Below are 21350 nucleotides of genomic sequence, written 5' to 3'. Positions count from 1 at the left end.
TGAATAGACTAGGCCTACAGTAGCCTTTTAATGTAACTAACGACCAGGTAAAATAGCCACTGAGCTAGCTAATCATCTCTACTGTGAAAATGGAGAAGATAAGTTCTATCGAAGTTGTTGCAATTATACTAGCCGCTGATAGAGATCCATAAAGGTCAAAGAATTAAAGATTTAATTTAAATGGTGCAAAATTATTATTGCTTTTGCAACACCATTCAGATTAGGTTTAGGTTTAGCCTTTTGGGTGCCGCATACACAGCAGTCTCAAATGTAGCTTCCTATGGTTTAATCTGTAGGAGTTGAGGAGTCGGAATCATGCACCACTAGTAAGAAGGCGTGTCCACATAGTCCAGAGTACATGTGGGCGTGCTTTATGACCATATAAGGCAATATGGGCTGGCTTTTCCTGCTGTTGTGGGTGTCATCTTGGCTCCTGCTCCACCCTTTTACTCTACTGTGCAAACTGGCTCCAAAAATACATGTTGGCACCAAGAAATCCCTCTTCCTGGGCTTCAAACAGGCCAACAGAATGTCAAAGGGGGCGTCACAGTCACCCTGTCCATTGTTTTCTAGAGGTCAGGGCACATTCATCTTTCTGTGTTTCGGGGGAGAAGTTTAGCAAGTTACCCATTGTGCCGTCCCTCATCTGTAAGATATCATCATAAAAACTGACATCATACACGAAAGACTTTATTACAAAATGGTCCACCACAATTATTTACTAAATCATTATTTACAGTCTCACAATAAACATGTTAAACATTCTTGGAAAAACATTCTTGGAAACACTGGAAAAATAAATACATAATTTTGAGTGAAGGTAGCACCAGAAGATGCACATCTCACTATCAATCCACCTGTCTGTCTTCCAATACATTTTTATTTTTTAAATCAAATTTCCGCATGACCCTGGATTTTAGAGAGAGGCGCTGCTCCATGCCTGTCGGATTTGTCTCCATGGAGTCCCAAGAACTGAGGCAGCGAGAAAGAAGAAAACCAAGATGAGGCCCTTGGCCAGTGACTGGGAATATGGCTCACCTGGGGAGGGAGAGGGGAGGATATATCATTAATGCTACCGTCAGTATCCATCCTCATATGAAACCAGTGTTTCCTGCAGAATGTTTCATAGCTATGGGGTGTCGGGGGTGTTTTGGTTTGAAGACCCAGGTTTGCTCCTGGGCTCATTCTGGGAGCAGTTCCATAGGACTGGCTCTTATTGATATGATTATGTATAGACAATTGTGTTGCAACTGAAATAATAATTATTTTTGGTGGTCTGAGCAGTAAGCCCAGATGATGGATTTTCACTGTATTTAAATTTTTCTAGCCATGGAGGCAATTTCCAGCTAAATTAATGTAAAGGAAACACTGTGTAGAATACAGTACAGTCTCCTTAGGAGAGGGCAAATTCTCACCTGTGTAATACCTGGTGATGGGGAAGGCGAGCTCAGGCCAACACACATCATTCCTGTCACAGTCATACTCTGTGAAGTTGATTTGAAACCTGGGAAACACAAGGTCAGAACAGAGCATCACACTCTAGGTCAGAATCTGACAACTCATACAAGAGTAATTTATTTGACTCAAAGCGACCGCTGTTGGGACGGTCTCGTTGTTTGAGGGAGCACCTGGTTTTGGGTGGTCCTGTGTTGATGGGGATGTCAGTGAAGGTGACTGAGGAGGTGACAGGGAACAACTGAGTCTCCATTAGGTCCACACATGGAGAAGAGTCACCTCCTCCACACTCCAGTTCCCAAGTGGACAGACTGTAACTGAAAAATGTCCATGCAACAAACGACATGAGGCTTTTGACTCACAGTGACTTACAATATTTCATAGATCTAATGAGACTTAGGACATACAGTGACTTATAATTATCAGCAGGTCTATCTGAATTGAGATTTTTTTGTACTATGCTGTGTAATGAGTATAACCACAATACAATGTGTTGACACACACCTGACTTGCAGAGCGTGGATCTCCCTTTGAGGTTTGGCCTGCACCACGCCTGTGATAATACTCCTAACATGGATGTGTTGGTGGGATGGAACTCCACGGCATGAACTGGTGTTGTCTTCCACAGGCTTGCTTGAGTTCAGTGTCACAACTGGAATTTGGATGTTGTGAGCAACATTAGTTGGAACCAAAGTAAAATTTGTAAAAATGTGTTTTACCAAAGTTAGAAAACTGCTAGAAAAATAAAAACAAACAGGGTTATTATTATTATTATTAACAAAGGCCTGATCTCATTAGAGATCCATGGTCTGTACTGTGAAATGAAAACTACAATTTAGGACCGCCTACTCACAGCTTATGTTCACCCAGTCTGCCATGGTTAACGCATCTGGGTCTCCACTCTTAGCCACATATGTTGCTGTAATCAAAGCAGCCTGGAGAGAAGCAACAGTCTCTCTACAGGAGACAGAACACAATATTTTACATAGACAAATAGAGACTTGTACATGAAACATGAACTCATGCTCAGTGACTCACCTCAGGAAGTTACACTGAGTCAGCTTCTGCAGGCTGACAGGTAGCAGACATCCTGCTGTTGAATTCTCCCCAAACAGAATTGGGCTCTTCTCAGCGGTGGAACAGAGTCCATCACCCACTGTTAACAGAAACAAGAGCGGGCTTTACAAGTTTAGACAGTGAAGAACACCACAGCTTTTCATACATTATTCAGTCACACTGCACTATTATGTTGCATTATGCAATGAGCTTGTTATCACAATACTAATAATAATATTTTAAGGTCACCCTATTACCTGGCAAAATGGGTATTACCTGGTTTCCAAAGATTGATTGAGGTCCTCTCAATGGATCCTGTATTATTCTCCAAAGTGTCCACAAACCCTGCAATAACAGGCCTTCCCACCTGATACCCTGGGGCCATTTAAAATGTTTATATGTAAACCAGTGTAACGGGTTCCACAATGTTGCAGACAGAATATTTCAGTCCCACAAGCTTTGTCAGGAAAAAGTGTCTAATGTTGCACTCACCTGGTTTCCCTGAGTTCGGTTCACCCATGAATTCTCCATTCAGAAACACAGCAGAATACCTAGCAGTTAACGCCACTGCTAAAGAGACAGAACAGCAAAGATAAGCCCACAATTCATTACACACAACACATGCATCAAGTTTTAATGGTCATCAACCAAATCATGGGTAAAAGTTACAGCCACTTACCGCTTCCATTCAAAGTGATAATCCCAACCGTGCGTGTTACTGTGATATCTGTGATGCCATTTCCTTGCCAGAAGAATTTGTAATCCAAGGCCAAGGTCACATTCTCACATACCTGCATCTCATCTTCAGCAACGGGTTACGCAATCGCAGGAAGTGAAAATGAATGAATGAATGAATGAATGAATGAATAAATAAAAAAACAAACAAACAAATCTGAACATTCAAGTTAATTGTCAATTGAAGTTATTATAGTAATGGTAAAGATATGGTAACCTCCATACCTGGAGAGTCAACAGGATCTGTGCTTGAGATAAAATGACTTAAGTCAACGGCCACTTCATCTACCACATCCACTGTAACTACACCTGAAATAGAACCAGCAAAATGATAAACAAACAAACAAATAAATAAAGACTTGTGGAATCAAATAGCTCAAATAAAGTTACAATAGTAGTAAGGATGGAAAGTCCTTTGATACTTCCCAAACCAATGCTATGATTAGCAACATACCCCCTTGGCCATTCTTCACTTGAACCCTCAAATCAGTTGGTGTGGTCTGTTCATTTGGGCAGGAGCGGAGCAGGGTTACACACTTGACATTGAAGTTTTTCAGAAATGCCACAGGAGTGTTGTCTATACACTGTCCAGCGAGAGATTTCTGTGGAACAACAATATGAGGGGCATTAGATGAGAGAGCATTGGCAGTAGACGCAACACTTAATGTAATCTTGAATAAGCTGTGATTGTGTACAAATTAATACGCATACCTGAGGAATAGTGAAGTACTGATCATCTAAGGTGAAAATGGGACTTCCTTGTCTATAGAGATTAGTTGACAGCGGTGCTGACAATACAGGCCTTTGGAAGGATGGACCAGGCTTTGGTATACTGGATAAAGTAGAGTTTAAAGCATCAGATATATGTTGTGTACACAACACAAAACATCAATAAATCTCATAATCTAACAAACATAACACAAATAAATGTACATTGCTGCATTTGTCCCTCACATAGTGTCTCCCTGGTAAAAGAGTCCAAGGTAGGGGTTGTTCTCAGGTGGGGAGTTGACACATAAAAATGGAAACCAGTCCGGGGAATTTTCAGAGGCCTGGGCAGAGCACTGATAGTCAGGAGTAGGAGAGACATGGCCACCGAACGGCCCGGGGAGACAGTGGGACTCAAACAGCTTCAAATCTTCAGGGGAACAGTCCTGTTAACGTGAATGACAAATGTCAGGTAATATAGAAACACATATGTCAGTCAAATACATTTGTACTCTTGTTGTAGAAGATGTAAAGAAAGACATGAATACCTTGTCACAGCAGCAGCGTACGTCACATGCTTCAAGTGTGAGGTCACAGGGGCAGGAGCCCAGTGGTTGGTACACTTGGTTGGGAATGATCGTTTTATTGTCTGAAATGGATAGGAGATTTGAATTTAGTATAATTAGTAGATATTACATAATATGCATAAAATCCCACTGTGATGAGATTCGAGATCCTCTTGGACCTACCTGATCCAGAGTCAGTGGGAAGCAGCAGGGCATATATCTTGGCCTGGATGAGCAGTGATGCCTGAGGCCTGCCTCCCATACAAGCAGACAGCTGGAGAGTCTCCAGCACACAAAGTGGCTTTGGACAGCAGTCTGTGTCTGTCTCATTGTCATCACACAAATGCAGGCTTTGATTCAGTCGCAGCTGGACTCGAACTGCAGTCTGGGGCACCAAGGAGGAGACGAACATTAAGGTAGAAGATAAGAGGTCTGTTTTATTACAATGTAGGACACTCTTTGTTACTGTAATAACCCAATACTTGCCACTTAGTGCAGTCATAGTATTTGGTATATGTTTGACATTACAATTCAAGGCAAAATTGGCCTCTTACCTTTCCCACCTGTTCCCTTGTGAGAGTCCATTGTGTTGACTCGGCTACACATGATGGTGGAGAAAGGCTTCCTGTAAAAAGCAACCAAAACCATCAAATCTGCACAAAACAACAACGAATTGCGGAATTATCTCTAGCCACAATCATTGCAATCACAATCAAAGTCAAACTGGAGCATGGTGAAATCTGTCAGTTAAATATTTACAGACACATATCTTACGTCAACAAGAGTTCAACTTTTAAAACTGGTTTCCTGGTCTTCCAAAGAAAGAAAAAGTCAAGGATTCAGGTTATAGGAACGCTTTAGCTAACGTTACCTGTTGTATTGGATGGAGATACTGTCCTGAGATTCAGCGAGATGTCAGAGGCGTTTCCAAGCAGGAATGCCGTGAGCGTGGGTCCAGTTGCAGTGATATAGGACGGCTGAAAAACTATTGAACACAATATTATGGCTTACTGCATGAATAGTTACATAAAATCTATTGCAAATTTAAGTTAACGTAAACGTTAGCAGTCGTTACAATGTGTACAGAGACGCTGATAGCATGGCTTTCTAGCTCGGAGTTAAGTTTGCTGGGGTTCGTTTATGAGTTAAATGTAAAAACAGATGAATTGTGCGAATCAATGAAGGTCTTACCGAGAATGCCTTTGGTATCGGACAGGAAAATGAACAGAAATATTAATATAAATCGACATGAATTAGATGATGAAAGGAATACGTTAGCCACGTTAGCCATTGGTTCACTTCAGACCGTCGACATATTTGTAAACTGTTTGGGATGTCTAGGCAACGAATCGTTAACCAATCACAGCCTAGAAATGTTCTTGCTCTCGTGCAGCCAGAAGAAACACGCTTATAACGACCAGGAGCGACACCGATTGGTCTGGAGTGGTACTACAAGGAAAACACGGACGCCATCCTGTTGTAGGCTATGGTTGTAGTGCATTGGGCTAAGAAAATGTATATTCTTCGTTATTCTCCCATTAACGAACGCAAAAAAAACTTTACAACAATTCACACCATAAGACAGATAGACAGCACATCGTGATAAACATTAAAAGACTGATATTTCAGCATAAACATGGATTTGTTTTACTAAAGCGTCAATTTTGACAGCTCCTACCAATGATTTAAACTCATATAAATACATTTAGACCTCCATATATATTTACAAATTGGGGTTTCTTTAGTGTCTTATTTCTCCATAAAAACTGGTTTTGGAGAGATATGTAAAGCATAGAATGGGTATATTAAGATGGATATTCCCTCAGCTTTTGATATCAGGACCCTACCAAATATGGATCTGCATATTCTTGGCCCCCCATGGCACATGGTTCAAGGTCGAGACCCCTGATCTGCTGCTGTACCGACCTTGTCGCCAGGTGGCAGCAGCATCTCGCTGTACTTCTGTGTTCGCCGCTCCAGCAATAGTAGAATAAGAGTTTTGTCACGTGACCAGTACAACAGTACAAGTACAACGTGTGTGACAACAGCAGGATCTAAAAAGTGGATTTAATAAAACAATGTTACCGTTTGAAGATCTGCTGACAAGTCTACAAGATTGTATGATCACTGAGGACAAAACACCAGAAGATGTCAGCCAAGCACTCGAGCTCTTTATTAATAAACTGGATGAATCTTCCAGGTGGGTAACCAATCACAGCATCAGTGACTTAAATGTACACAGTTGAAGTCTTACTGTCTTGTCCTGTGCAGATAGTTTTCTTAATAATTTGTAATGTTGACTGAACGTTTATGCTTAAATGAACAGGACTAGTGTGAAAAGATGTAAGGAGCGCTGTTTGGAGGAGGCTGCCCAGCTCTTGAGAAAAATCCCAGGGGCACAGCTTCATGTTTTGGAGGAGAGGCACCTGCTGCTCCTCGTCAGACTCCTCATCTCCATGCAGCTGCAGATGGTCAACATCTCTACAGCCAGTCGTAAGCTGGACCAGGTCAGCTCTATGTCTGCTCTGACTGGATTTGATGCTTAAAAGCAAAATAGCATCTTATTGAGACTTCATCTTTCCTTTACAGATGCTGCAACATCTGGCAAAGGTGGACCACCAGCTGGTTTTTAGAGAAACCTGTCACTGTTTGCACACCATAGTCCACACTGACCAGGTACAGAAGACTTAATTTACCATTGTTTGCCAGATATTTTTATAAAAGCACTGCTGATAACTTTCAACTGGTTTTCTTTTCAGATATTATCTATTGAGGATCTGCAGAGAGGTTGGTGTAGATTAAAGATGGCTATATAATAGTTCTGTGTGTCACTGCTACCATATTTAACCTTTCATTTAATTGACTTTTCCCTTTTCAGCCTGCATGTTCTTGGAGGACAGTGCTGTTGGTCGAGAGGTGTGGCGAGTGACGTACCCGTCCTTGCTGAATAAAGTGGCTGAGCTGTTCCCTGTTGTACTGCAACAAGAGGGGTGGAGAGATGGACCACTGTGTTATGTTGCTGTTAAGGTAGATCCAGAGCTTCATGATTGGCTGATGTTTGACACTACAAGACTGTTGAAGAATCCTATGCATGTGTCACAGATCCATGTGTCATCTTTTGTTACTGACCTGAGAACTGTGGTCTCCCCAGGTGTGTTTGCAGATATTTCAGCTGTTGCCTGGTGAAGTGGCTCCTCTGGTGTGGGTGGATCAGCGTGGGAGCCCAGCAGTGCAGAGCATCCTGCAGGCTCTTATGGACATAATCCTTGGGAAGGTCTCTGTCTAATTGACCAGTGCAATTTACCTGATTGAAATTGCAAATTATTGCTCACTTGTTGCCTTCCTTCCATCTGACCAGTCCATGCCTCTCTCCTGTGCTGCAGTGCTCCAACAGGGACACGCGCCTGCTGGCCGGCACTGCTGTGGCCATGCTGATCAACACAGCGCCAGAGAGCGAGGCTGGAGGAGCCGCTGCCTGGAGTCTGCTGCAGGTCTCGCATTCAGGTATCTAACCGTCAACACTATACACATTATCAGAATGAGCAAATCAAATTTTGGAATTCACTACTATGGGGTTGCTTACCGTTCTCCACCTTCAAGGACATGAGGTTCCTCGAATTCCCCTTTTCAGAGAGATTTTTCATGCTGCTAATAAATATATATGTACTGTATATATAAATAACCAGGCAAGTCAATTAAGAAGAACTTGTTATTTACTCTTCCCCAATTCTTGATGGGGAATTGGTCCTTTTCACGTTCTGTTTCTCAATGCAGAAGCATTGAGAAACTCAATGCAGAAGCATTGAGAAACAGAATGAAGAGAGAATGCAAAGCAGTCAGATTGCACCATGGATGTATTGGATTGCACACCCGGGTGTTGGATGACAGTCAATATTATGGAACTGGATCGTATGTCTGTGTTGTGACTAGTGCTGAAACAACCGAGTTCTGCATTGCCTGACTGGAAAATGAAATGTAGTAGTACTGTTTTCTTTGATTATGGTTCATACTGAGTGAAATATAGTTGTATATGGCCTTACTGTACAGTGCATGAGCTAGATAGCCATGCAGCTGTTTAAGTAGTGAATCTCTCCCTCTCTCTCTCTCTCTCTCTCTCTCTCTCTCTCTCTCTCTCTCTCTCTCTCTCTCTCTCTCTCTCTCTCTCTCTTTCTGTCTGGCAGTGAAAGTAACAGTCTTACACTTCATCACCGCACCACCCAATTAAAAAAAAAGGAAAATTTGTGTAGTACAGCTTATATTAGAACATTAATATGCAGGGAAATGTTTGAGAAAGGTTGAGTTTTAGTCTCTCAAGTTGTGCCAAACGTTATCCCCTTTCATTCCCCATGTGTTTCCTGTTTTTTTACTCTCCAATAAAGCAGAAATCCTGTAAAACTACCAAAACAAACTCACTGCTATAGAATGTGAATGCATGGAGATTCCTGACGGACTAGCTGTTATTCATGTTATTTCCCAGAGTCGTGGCTGCTGGCTGTCGGTGGTCTCCAGGTGCAGTGCGACCCCACAGCGCAGGATGGAGTGGACAGACTGGCTGTGAGCCGGGGCCTTCTGACCTGCTGCCGACCGCACATCCTACTCTGTTCTGGTGTGGAAAACACAGAGGTAAATATGTTTGAAACTCTCTCCAAGTACAGCATGTTTTACCTGTCTGTTGTGCTTCCCTTTATTAGCAAACAAAAATGATCCATCACATCTGTTGTTTCAGATGTGTTTACTGCTGGGAGGTATGTTTCCTCTGGTCTTCGCATTGTGTGAGGAGAAGCTGGACTGTCACTACTATGCCTTCGAAGGTGAGTAATGTCCACAGTTTGTTTATTCATGTTAAATTGCAAAATCACTTGTTTAAATATTACATTTTGTTGCAGTGTTGACACTATGGCTGAAGAAAGTTAAAGAGAGTCTGGCTGATCTCTGGAAGATGACAGGTGTTCGCCTTCTGCCCGATGATGGCAGCCTGCAACAGCAGCTCATTCAGGTTATCTGGACCAATGCTGAAAGCCCAGTGAGTCGGATTAACTTCAGTAAATTATTCTAAATCAGAAACTTGTCAAAAAACAGAAAGCAGGACCTAGATATATCCCAATCATTTCAACTTGACACCTAGCATAACGACAAAACTTTTTGTCTGAAATCTCTTTTTAACAATCTTTTTAACAATAGCGTACTGCTTTATTTCACCCATGGCTACTCCAAGCACTTACAGTATTACTATTGTTCAATGATATCTTTCTTGATGTTCATTGGCAGGTAGAGGGTCTGTCAGAGTTTGTGCGCAGTGCCTTTTGTCTGCTGCTGGAGCTCTATGAGATGGACTGTAAGCAGTTTGGTGACACAAAGAAGACTCTTAATTCTACTCTGCTTCAGCGCATAACCAAACTCCCATGGGAGGCCAAAGCCAAATACGCCCCCCTTTGTGCTCTACTCCCATATTTGGGTACTGATACGGTGAGGATTAATGGTTATTACAGTATTAATAATGTAGTGTAGGCAGTGGTGGCGATGATGACTTTGATGCATGTTTCTTTTATGAATCAGGTGTTGGATCAATACCTTGAACTACCCAATCATCTCCTGAAGTGCTTGTCCACCAATCACCTGTCACCATGTGCATCAGAGCTTTACAAGTGTCTGATGCAGCAGCAGAGGCGAGAGCTATGCGATGGCTCAGCAAAGCAAGCTCCGCCCACCGAGCTGGATCTGGCCAATCAGTGGGCAGGGCGTTGGCGGCCCGTCCTTCTTGAGGCTTTGACTTCCGAGGTGACGCTTCTACAGAACAACAGCTCGACCCAATTATTACCCTGCACCTTACAAGTCTTCCCCTCCGCTGTGGAGCCTCTGCTGGCCTCGCTGGACCCGGCCGCCCCGGGCCACCTCCACGCCTGGGCCTGCATCATGAGTTCCCATCGGGCCACAAGCGGCCGCTCTCCCTGGGCCCTGCAGGGTGACTCCGCCCTCGAGACCCTCGAGCTCGCTCTGGGATCTGGGGATGACAAAGTCCGTCTCGCTGCCCTCAACCTCCTGTGCTGCAGCCCAAAGACCAAGGAGGCTCCGACCCCCGAGGAGCTGTCCATAATGAGGACATTTATTCCTCAGAACCTAAACTGCGAGTCCTCACCTTTCCGCCAGCATTTCCAGGTAGGAGTGAAGAGGTTTCTGGTGCGCATCAGAGACAGCTGCTTGGCGCATGGCGGGGGACAAAAGGGCAAAAAGAATGGAGATGCCGGCCATAGCGAGAAGGCAGAAGTTATACTGGACCAGGGAATAGGTGAGATGGATGAAAGCTGCTTTTTTACCTTTGTAAAAAAAGCTGTTCTACAGGACAGATTGACAGAAATGTATCATACTATATATAGTTAAATTCTGGTTTATGTATGTATATACCATTTGTTTCAAAAGCAGGTATACATTCTTAAATACATTATTCATTCTCACTGTATTATTAAATATTTTTCTTATTTCCATGTACACCTATTATTTATGCTGTTGAATGTTGAATTATTTTGTTAAAAATGACAATTATACAGTGTAAATAAGTTAAAAATGACTAAAATCATACAGCTTTGTTTTTCATCATTATGATTATTATGATCATTATTATTGTTATTAATAACATTTGTATTCCTACTTTTGAAACATCCTGTATATTTCCTTGTAGGATTTGTGGAATGGTTGGGCCAGCTTCCATACTGCTATCTGGCAGCAGGACACAGTTATCAGAGGAAGAAGACTGCGTTGCTGCTGCTGTCTGCAGTCCTGGAGACCTGCACAGACACCTGGAGCCCAGACAAGAAGAAGGGGCAGCCTCCAGGTCAGTGCAGCAGCCGGGCGAATGGAGGATGCAGGCCAAAATTGAGTCTATACGCTAGTGTATGGTGCTATGCATTATATGTGTCAGGTTGTTTATATGTGTGTTCATATGTCTTTTATAATGCTGTGGAATTTTACTTGATAAAATCATTTTTGCAGAGAACATGGGATCTCTTATTAACTGTGCCAGACAAAGAGGACAGTGGGATTTCTTCTGCAGGGCAAAACAGCTCGTTCTGATTGGCTGTTTAGAAGACTCTACCAATGAGGTAGTGCTGCCTCAACCTGCCTCACACTTCTTCTTTATAGTTCTAAAACAGTACTGAACTGTACTGACAATAAAGGGAATAAGATAAGTAGTTTGAAGATATTTAAGTATGTTTTTCCTTCTCCAGATTCGAGAGCTTTCCGCAGGGTTATTGTTGAGGTTTTTCCCACCCAGTTTTCCAGATGACATCACCGCTGTGCTGTTCGAACGAACCAAACAGCTTCTGTGCAGCCCTCGGGTGCAGGAGGCTCAGATGGGAGCTCTGATGATGAAGGTCCTTCTTCAGAAGTAAGCTTTGCGTCCTACATACCCTCAGAATATGGCCTGCTGTAGTTGTAAGTTATAAGCGGTTGTTAACTCTTCTGTCTGCAGATCAGAAGACCAGTTCCAGGAGCGCTGGCTGGACAGTAACGCTGCTGTCAGCAGTGTAGGGAACCCCAAGACCTCCAGTGTGGTCAGATACCTGGTGAAGGAGCTGGAGCAGCACTACCTCACAGCCAAGGCTGACATGATGCTTGCTGCAAGAACCAGACCTATACATGGTGAGTCCAGAGATCAATCACATTGACAACTACCACACACGATGAACCTCAGAAGAATATTTACTTCGGATGAGATATAAAACCTTGTCATGAATTATGTTTCAGGTATTTTGAGTGCCCTTGAGAGGTGTTTGCTTGAGGCACCCAGCAGTGTATGTGACATAGTTGACCACAGTCTGGCCACTGAGCTGCTGGGCCTGCTGGAGAATATCTCTCTGCTTCTGCTGGGTGTGCTGTATGGAGCCCAGGACACTGGTGCTGATGAGAGTGGTAAAGTACCAATCGGCAGGACAGAAGAGAGATTTGGGGATGAGGGATCCTACATTTCATATTCACGACACTACATTACACATTAAATTGCTCCATTATTTCCTAGATGCCCCGCCTTCTTTCTGTGACATGGGGAATGCCATCAGCTCTCTGATTGCCCAGGCGGCTGGGGGGAGCCATGGGGAGGGAGAGGAGTGTGTTCTGCTATCGGAGGAACACAGCCTGGTTCTCACCTGCTGCTGGGTCTCCCTCAAGGTAAAATGGAACAACATGCACCATACAGATGCATAATAAGATATCTGTGCATCCAGCAGTCCTATTTGATGGGGAATTGCAACAATCTGACAGACACTAGTGTAATACCCTGGTTAACACCCTGGGTTTATAACCATGTATTGTTATTTTTTTATTTACATTACAGCCTTTTGATGGAAGGGTTACACTAGTCCATGCTGTATGTGTATATATTCTTAATTCTTACTTGCTTCTGTTTTATCCTCATAAGGAAATAGGAATCTTTCTAGGTTCTCTGGTGGAGAGAATTCTTGCCGAATCCAAACCCACTGAGTCCCTTCTAACGACGGAGGACCTAAGAAGAGCATCAAAAGTGTTCAAGGATATTCTTCTGAAATGTCGCCACTGGGTACGAGTTACACATCCACCCCTAGGCATCAAGTCAGATCACCTCAACGCTCTCACCCACTTCCCTGAAATACATGCTTCTGTTCACCAGGGGGCGGTAGAAGGATGCTGTGTGGGCTTCACCAAGTTCTGTGCCTCCCTACTAAGCAGCAATAACCCAGATCTTCAGGACATCCCAGCCCACATGCTGAAACAAGTGAGCTGTCATAGGCGTTCCTGTGGGCGGATACATTATCCACTGTTAACAAATTGAGAAGCTGGACTGCTGGCTGGCTGATACACGTCCTTTCCTCTCTCTCCAGGGGCTGCAGGTTCTGCAGTCTCCTCGCTGTACGTCTGTGACCCGGCGGGCAGCAGGGTTGCCCATGCTCATCCTGTGTGTTGTGTCTGCAGAGGAGGCCAGTAAAGCGCGACCGCTGCTAGCCCACAGCATGCACACCTTACTGGAGACAGCCAGAACACCTCTGCCTCAGAGCTGGGACCAAACACTGGACCTGCCACAGGTTCATAGACACACTGACACAAATGGAAAATGGTGCAATGTATAACCACAAAGAGAGATGTAGTCAAACAATTATGAGGGATAATATGTATATATTATCACATTCTCCCCGTCCCTGATAGGTGTGTGCAGTTCACACTCTGCAGGCCCTGGTGCGTGGCTCTGGGCTGGGAGTAGCTGTCCTCCAGTTTGCTCCTGCTGTGGCTATCTTGTCCCTCACTCTGCTCAGTTCTCCCTGCTGGGCCATGAGGAATGCTGCTCTGCAACTCTACAGTAAGACATTAAATAATGCTGGCATATTCACCACACTTCAGTTTCCTATATACACATTTTTATACATTTATTGGATGCACTCAAACCTTTTCATTTAGTCTGTATCCACAATATGAAATATTGTTATGACCCCTGATACCCATTAAAATCGGTTTCCAGGTTCTCTGTGCTCGCGAATGCTTGGCCAGCGGCCCGGTGGTGAGGAGGGCAGCCCTACCCAGCATGGCATGTCCCCCCCTGCCTTCTTCTCCCACTACCCCGCGCTGCAGCCCTTCCTCCTGGGGGAGCTGAAGGGGGCAGCACAAGACCTCCAGGGCCCATCTGGGGAGGCCAGGCTGCGCCTCCAGCCCGCACTTTACCCGGTCCTCACTTTGTTAGCCAAACTCCAGCCTGGCGTCCCAGACTTGACTGAGTGATTACTGTTTTCATGTCATTATACAATTTGCTCAGGCTAATTATTATAATCCTATATAGCAGTGGTTTTCAATCATGTGCCATTGAGGTTCAGTAATTTTGTTTGGAATGAAAACCTGCAGACTCTTGGGCCTCAATGTCATATCATTGAAAACCACTGCTTGATATGTTAGCTTTATACTTTTATGAAGCAGTTTGGATGAATATATTTTCTGTACAGTGGGTTTATTGTGCCATCTGAGAAATTGTCAACAAAAGATACATCTAGTTCTTTATATGGTTATATTCATGAATCTTCTCCATACTGAATCTGGTTTGGCCGGTGATAGTCTTTTCTGGTCTTCCTTTCCCAGAGCTTTGTCAGATTTCCTGGCTCCTTTAATCCAGTTGGCAGCCAGTCCCATCTACAGCGTGAGAGTTATGGCCTCTAAGGCCTTGGTTGCCATGACTCCCCCCTCAGAGTACATGAACATCCTCATCCGACTGACAGCTGAACTGCCGGGCCCTCAGAAGCCCTGCTGTCACAACCGGCTACACGGACAGCTATTACAGATCAAAGCCATCCTGGACAGAGCTCTCTGCACAGACAGGTGAGACTTGAAAGAACTGGTTTATTCATTCATCAGACACTTTGAGGCTTTGAAATCCTTGTGTGTTTCTGTTTACAGTGCCCCTTCAGCTGACCTGTGTGAGGTGGTGAGCAGAGTGGATGCCTCGCTGTGGCTGGTGACTGGAGCTCAGCGCTGCCCCATGGTGAGAGGGGCCTACCTGGGAGTGGCAGGCTCTCTAAGAAGATTCAGCTCTGAGGTCTACCTGAACAAGCTCAGCGACACACTCCTGTGTGAGCTCCACACGCCTCAACACAGGCTTCAGGTGCTGGACACACTTTCTGACACACCCACACCCACATATGGAAACAGACGCACGCATATTTTGATGCATTATGTATGTCAACTCCACAGGTCGGGTTGTTATCCTTCCATCAAAAAGCCATCCACTTTCTGTGTGCAGACCTAAAGTGGGTGTGTCAAATCTGGGACAACTTCTCTGCAGTGGGCCCAGATCTCAGGCTCACATTGGTCACTTGGGTGGTGGATGGGCGGGGCTTGCAACAGACCAACGGGAAACAGGTTATCCAGAGGGTGTTGCAGGTGAGATATGATCTGCTCACTCGACTAGGGCATATAGAAAACAAGCTTTTCAAAACCTGCCAAACAGCTTTCAGTAAAACGACTTTGCTAGAACACAATATGAGGAAATCAAGGAAACAAAGATAGGCTGAAATATAATGCCATCTGAGGCTGAAATCAGGCTGGAGATCATGTTTTTCCACTTACACAAGACTGGGTGTGTGTATCAGCTATTCTATTCTGTAATCAGGGAGACTTAAACAAGCATAGTCAAGGATATCCGTCTGTTTATTCTTTGCTGTCATAAAGTTCATATAGGTTCATTTAGATAACAAACTCCCCAGCATGTTACATTCTCTCCATCCCCCAGTGATGACTTTCCATATCCTGCTGAGTGATTAAATGATTCCCTGTAGCATTAGCCTGATAAGATGTAATATATCCCCTCTAAAGGCAGAGTAGGGAAAGATAGTGACGACTGCTTATGTCGCCCAGTAATTTAATATAGCACTTGTTTACTCTTACTGCAGGTTAAATGCTTTAAAAGAAACCCTTTAGTGGGAATAGAGGAGCCTGTTTGCTCTAATCTAATTAAAATTTGATAATGTCTTTAATATGTCTGAGCAGCTTTCATGAGAAAACCAATAAACTAATAAATTGTACATTGTAAGGTATAACTAACTAATTGGGGTTATGGGTTTATCATTTAATCTTACCATTAGTGTAGATGATAAAAACAAAAAATGCTTCCTTTTTATTTCTTTGTCACTTTTCTTTGATTTTCCTTCCATTGTTTTTTGTGATGTGCACTAATGAGAACACAATTTTCACTTATGAACAGTAAATCCAATATAGTTTTCTGATTACCTCTCTCTTTTCTGAATACCTTTTAAATCTTTCATATGACCCCCAGTCAGGTATACTTTCTGAACACACTGACCATTTGACACTGTGATTAAGACTAACAGTGCTCTCTGTGTCCAGTCCAACCTATGGGAGGCGCTGTTGAGCCGCTGTGTGGAATACCGCAGGACCTACCTGGCAGCCCTGGTAGCAGTGATGACTGCTGGATGTGATTCTACCTTACCCCAACATCCTTCTCAACCTGCCCCGCTGGAGGAGCCGGTGCTGCTGGAATGTCTGGAGTTGTTGCTAGGCGACCTGGAGGGCCAGAGAGGCGGACCGGAGTTCCTGTCCCAGGCCCTGTATGCTGCCAGCCTGCTGCTTTCCCAGTGGTCAGACTCCAAATTTTACACATTTGAATGTTGTCAACCTCAGTATACAATCACATATCTTGGAAACACAAGGAACCACTACTTCATTTATCTGTTGCCCTCACTTTATTCTTATCTCTGTGTAAATCAGGCGTAAAATTTCCATGTCCCAACGCTGGTGTAGCGTGTTGGAGCGCCACCAGTCCCCAGACGCCCCTGAAGCCCTCAGGATGGCCTGCGCTGAAGCTCTGTGTCTGGCTGGAGTTCCCCTAATGAGCCAAGCCCTGAAAGAAAACAACACTTTCTCATCCATCAGGACCAGGTACCGAGAGATTTCAGATTGTCAGATTGTTTCGGCTTGTCAGTCAAATGCAAAAAGTCTAATGCAACAGAAAGTGAATATGTCTAATCTTTCCTGTGCAGGTTGATCAACACAAGCCTTTACCTGCTGCAGGACGAAAGCCAGCAGGTGAGGATGAAAGCGGCCTGTTTCACCTCCATGCTCCACCATGCCAGTAGAGGAGGAGGGCAGAGGAGCGTCTACATCATGCAGGTCAACCGGGCGCTGCCCTTCCTCCTGGACCTGCTGCTGGAGGAATGCTGGGATAGCCCCGGCACACTGGAGGTGCTGTTGTGTCACCTGCCTGAGCCTGACCTCAGATCTGTACTGAGGGAAGCCAAGGAGACAGGGTGTGTTACCACTACACTACACTTGTAAAAACGGAATGAATGCTGTCTTTTATAAGTATTGCTCAACTGTTATTGTTCTCTTCCTCAGGTGTGCCAGTCTGTATGAGCAGGATGAGGCCAATGTGTTTGCAGAGCCGTCTGTGATGTCTGCATGTCTGCTGCCTTACCTGCTGCAGATTGTGGAAAAATACTCTGAATCCTCTGCCTTGGCACAGCGCCTGAGTGCATGGGCCGAGGAGAGTGTTGCACAGGTGCTGGACAGCCTTTCGGTCTGCAAAGACCTCCAGCCAGGTAACCCCCCCCCCCCCCCCCCCCCCTATTTCAGTGAGAGAATATAAGAATGTGTTCTATAAATTGATATGGTAGTGATAACTGGGATATGATGAGCTATGATATGCGAGGACAACTGTTGGAATGAGCTTTGTTCTCTCTGTAGGTGAGACGCTGAACGCGGCCTGGCTGGCTCTTCTCATGGATTCTGGTTTCCATAGCACCCTCTGCGGCCTGTTCGCCCGGGCCGCCTTCCTCCTCCGGCTGATGAACATATCTGATGATGTACGAGCCCTCTGTGACCCTTCGACCCTACGCAAGAATGTACAGGAAGTTTTCAGTCTGCTCAGTCAGAGCGGTGTCCACTTTCCTCCTGCGGTCACAGCTGCTGTGGCTGGAGACCGGCTGCTGTGAGGGAATGGAAGAGACATTTCTGTAGACTCGGTGAGCGAAGCTGTTTTGCTGATGAGGCCCGGCATTGAATAGCCTGTGGACACTCCAAGAAAGCCTATGACAGCTACAGCCGGTCTTAGGCTTGAATGAGCTGTGCAACTGCTGATGCTGCAGTACAGTTGCACTAGGCAGGCTGACTGACAAGTTATGTAACAGCCCACTGACTGCATCCAGCTGAATCCATGATCACATTATCTATACTAATAAGAGACGTATTGGGCATGTCATGTGTGCATAAGAGGGGGCGGGGGGGCAATGTAATATGAGAACAATGTTTCGCAACCTAGTGAAGGCCTCGTGTCTTTTTCCACAATGCTCTTGACTAGGAGTGTTTACCTCATGTTCGAAATCTCCAATTTCTTGAAGCTACTCATTGTTCGAGCCTCTTTATCCAGATGTACAGTATAGTGTACCTGTCAGTGCCAGATGAACCGGTTCCAGACACCTCAACAACCTCAGGTCTTATCACCATCAGCCATAGCAAGTTGCTCTTTCTCATTCACAGAGCAGCACTCCTGTCCTCCTCTCTGTTGCTCATTTTTTTATATTAGCCATTTCTTATCAGCAACAGTAGCAGGCTCAGACTGATGCAGTGATGTAATGCAACGGCAGCTGGAGAGATTGCCTGCTTGGTGCCCAGCAGGGGAATACAAGTTTTAATGCTCCATTAGAGGCCTTCTGCCTGGATAAGTGTCCATTTTCCAACCACATGAGGGCTGAAGATGATTGACTGGCTGTGATGGAGAGCTGGTGGTTGCTCCGCAACAGACCGCACACTACAGCAGTCTTACATCATCAGATAGTGGGCTATCTCCCTTTGTTAGAAATGGTTCCTTTCAGTATCGGGCAAACATTGAACATGAAGGAACAGAATCAGTGTTGTTCACTGATCATTTGCCTTTACATTAGGACTTGATGATCTTTTCATTAGATGTGCATGGGTGTTTGCTGGCCATCAAGCAATGTGATAAAACAGTGTTTTAGTCTGTGTTCTTTCTGTACTGTATCATAGTCACAACTTTTTTGTCCTTGGGATTGTTATTCTGAGAGTTGGATAGATCAACAGAGTCGGCTGAAAAATTTAAACAACCAAATGATTATCATTAGGGGGTTAAACAGGCAGTTAGGTTTCCAAATTTTTTTTTTTTAACGTCATCTTTTCACATACTTACTGTTTCTCTCAACTACGGTTTCCATTGTATGTGCATGCACGCTCATATGTGTGAGTGTGTGTGTGTTACATCTTGTAATTTCAAGCATCTAGATTATGCAACAGCTATGACATCAAACGTGTATTAATGATTCATACTTGAGACTTATGCAATACATTTACCTATGACCCAATTGGAATTAATACCTGGTGTGCAATCCTATGAGATTAAGATTGTGTGAAAGCCAAGCTACAGGTGGTTCTTGTTCAGAACATGAAGCACAATAAAGATAATGCTACATAATGCTAAGCTAAAGCTAAATGAGAATGTTTTCACCCCAAATTTGAACTATGCACACTTACCCCCATTACATTTTTATGGCTATTACCAGACAGAAAACAAAATCATATATTCCAGTTTCCCTCTTAAACAACTCATTTTAGCCAATGAATTATGTCAATATCATATGAAAAATCATTTTAAAAATAAATACAAATGGGGGCTTTTGCACTACTTCAAGACAAAGGCAAGCAAAACTCATGACATGTGACTTATGCCCTTGACGGTTTGTAGACTGATCTGAAGACAAAGGCGTAATGTTAGTGAAAAGGCACAAGCAGTTGTACATATTTCTTTATTTAGTGTTCCTCCATCAGTCTCTACCCAAGCCATGTGTACAGTGTGCCGTCTTCTGCTTTGGAAACTCTGCAAAGGGAGTTCATAAAAGTGAAGTAAATGTGTACGAAGCTGGAAAGTGACCATCTGGCCCTATAAAAGCCTGTAACCCTCCAGGGTTACAGGCTCTGGGCTTTCAGTAAGCCTGAGTCCTGCTAATGAAATGATTAACAATAGCAGCAGGGACCAAGGCCAAGTAGGCGCCACAGCTTTTATACTGTAATGCGTGTGTGTGTGCGTGCATACATAGATACACGCGCATGCGCACCATTTGGGGCATGAAAAATGTGTTTTTCCACTGATGTACTGTATCACCAGCAGCCAGTGTGGCAATTAAATATTTGAAAGAAATGCATGTGAACAGAGCAATGGCAGAAAGAAGACAACAGTGTGTAGCCTGTGAACAGAGATGGGCAAAAATATATTTTTTTTATTTTGTTACAAATTATAATTACTCTCAACAACAATCAAAATAAAATCCTATTGGCAAGAGGTACATTTTTGAAGATACAGAATGCACAAAATGTATGCATTTTGTATCTTAAAAAAGATCAAATTCAAAAACAGTGAGATATGAACAAATATAATATGAACATTAACAAAGTGTATGCCTGTTGTCTCATGACAAGAAACAGTGAACTGTTCAGTGTGTTATTCCGCATATAATGTTTTTCTTTCATATGATCGATGCGGCTTAACTTACTTTTCCAGGTTTTGATTGATCCAGAGCTTGGAAGCCTTGTTAGGGTGCCCAGGGAAGTTACAGGGTGTTACAGGGTGCCACCTGCCAGAGCCGTCCACTGGAAGCAGGTAACACTGTAAACAACCCAATACAGTGTGAAGCCCATAATGAAATATCTCTGCAAACAACAAAAAGCAGATTGAAGCTTGCTGCCCTGGAAGCATACTGTTGTCTTATGTGTAGCAATACATTTTGGTATGCCAAAAAGTATTTCAATATTTTTTAAATGCAAACATATTGTCCTCGGAGTTACTATTCATTCATTCATTCATTCATCCAATGAACCTTTACAAATAGATGAGCTATTACTGTGTGGAGTTTGCAGGTTCTCAGTTCATCTTCTCAGGTCACACAGTTCGTGTGGGTTTCCTCCCACAGTCCAAAGACATGCAAGTCAGTTGGATTGGAGACTGAATTGCCCATAGGTGTGAATGTTGGCGTGAGTGTGATTGTGTATCTGTGTTGGCCCTGTGATGGACCGGGTGTCTCCCTGCCTTCCACTAATGTCTGCTGGGATAGGCTCCAGCCCCAATAAATGGAGATGAGCCATTACAGAGTGTGACTGAGAGTGCAAGATCGATGCTGTGTTTGTACTGGTAATTGCCTGAAAACAGGGTGAGCGTCTATTTGGAAAGCAACAGTTGACATTGACCGAGTCACTCATTGCCTGCTCTCTGTACTAAAGTCAGCCGACAATGACAGGGGGCCTCTCTCTTTTGAATATATATACATATGGCGCACACAGAGATGGCAGCATATACTATTG

At 44.0% G+C, this 21350-nt stretch overlaps 2 protein-coding genes across 2 annotated transcripts; one reads left to right on the top strand and one right to left on the bottom strand.

The window, feature by feature from the left end:
- Nucleotides 1-713: 713 nt before the first annotated feature.
- Nucleotides 714-6470, bottom strand: tctn2 (tectonic family member 2). Its single transcript, XM_071899621.2, has 18 exons — nt 6443-6470; nt 5392-5526; nt 5075-5145; nt 4704-4905; nt 4503-4603; nt 4201-4400; nt 3958-4078; nt 3701-3848; nt 3472-3555; nt 3191-3313; nt 3004-3081; nt 2788-2886; nt 2494-2611; nt 2309-2412; nt 1960-2107; nt 1629-1772; nt 1416-1504; nt 714-1038 (listed from the first exon to the last, which is right to left on the bottom strand). Exons 1-18 carry the CDS (start codon nt 6468-6470, stop codon nt 917-919), a joined length of 2115 nt encoding a protein of 704 aa, XP_071755722.2. The 3' UTR covers nt 714-916.
- Nucleotides 6471-6598: 128 nt separating this feature from the next.
- On the top strand, nt 6599-19470 carry LOC139912078 (tRNA (32-2'-O)-methyltransferase regulator THADA). The gene is made up of 31 exons (XM_071899778.2): nt 6599-6720; nt 6847-7027; nt 7110-7196; nt 7280-7307; nt 7399-7547; nt 7672-7794; nt 7904-8024; nt 8998-9143; nt 9247-9331; nt 9407-9543; nt 9789-9986; nt 10077-10806; nt 11197-11349; nt 11508-11617; nt 11744-11904; nt 11989-12158; nt 12264-12428; nt 12535-12683; nt 12934-13071; nt 13162-13266; nt 13373-13573; nt 13695-13845; nt 14005-14257; nt 14613-14849; nt 14928-15157; nt 15190-15410; nt 16374-16624; nt 16755-16933; nt 17017-17293; nt 17382-17584; nt 17730-19470. The coding sequence occupies exons 1-31, from the start codon at nt 6599-6601 to the stop codon at nt 17975-17977; spliced, it is 5709 nt and encodes a 1902-aa protein (XP_071755879.2). The 3' UTR covers nt 17978-19470.
- The last annotated feature ends 1880 nt before the right edge of the window (nt 19471-21350 follow it).

The sequence above is a fragment of the Centroberyx gerrardi genome, chromosome 8, assembly GCF_048128805.1.
Source record: "Centroberyx gerrardi isolate f3 chromosome 8, fCenGer3.hap1.cur.20231027, whole genome shotgun sequence".
Lineage (NCBI taxonomy): Eukaryota > Metazoa > Chordata > Actinopteri > Beryciformes > Berycidae > Centroberyx > Centroberyx gerrardi.
Note: the sequence above shows the minus strand (reverse complement) of the source record. Positions and strands in the feature narration are given on the sequence as shown.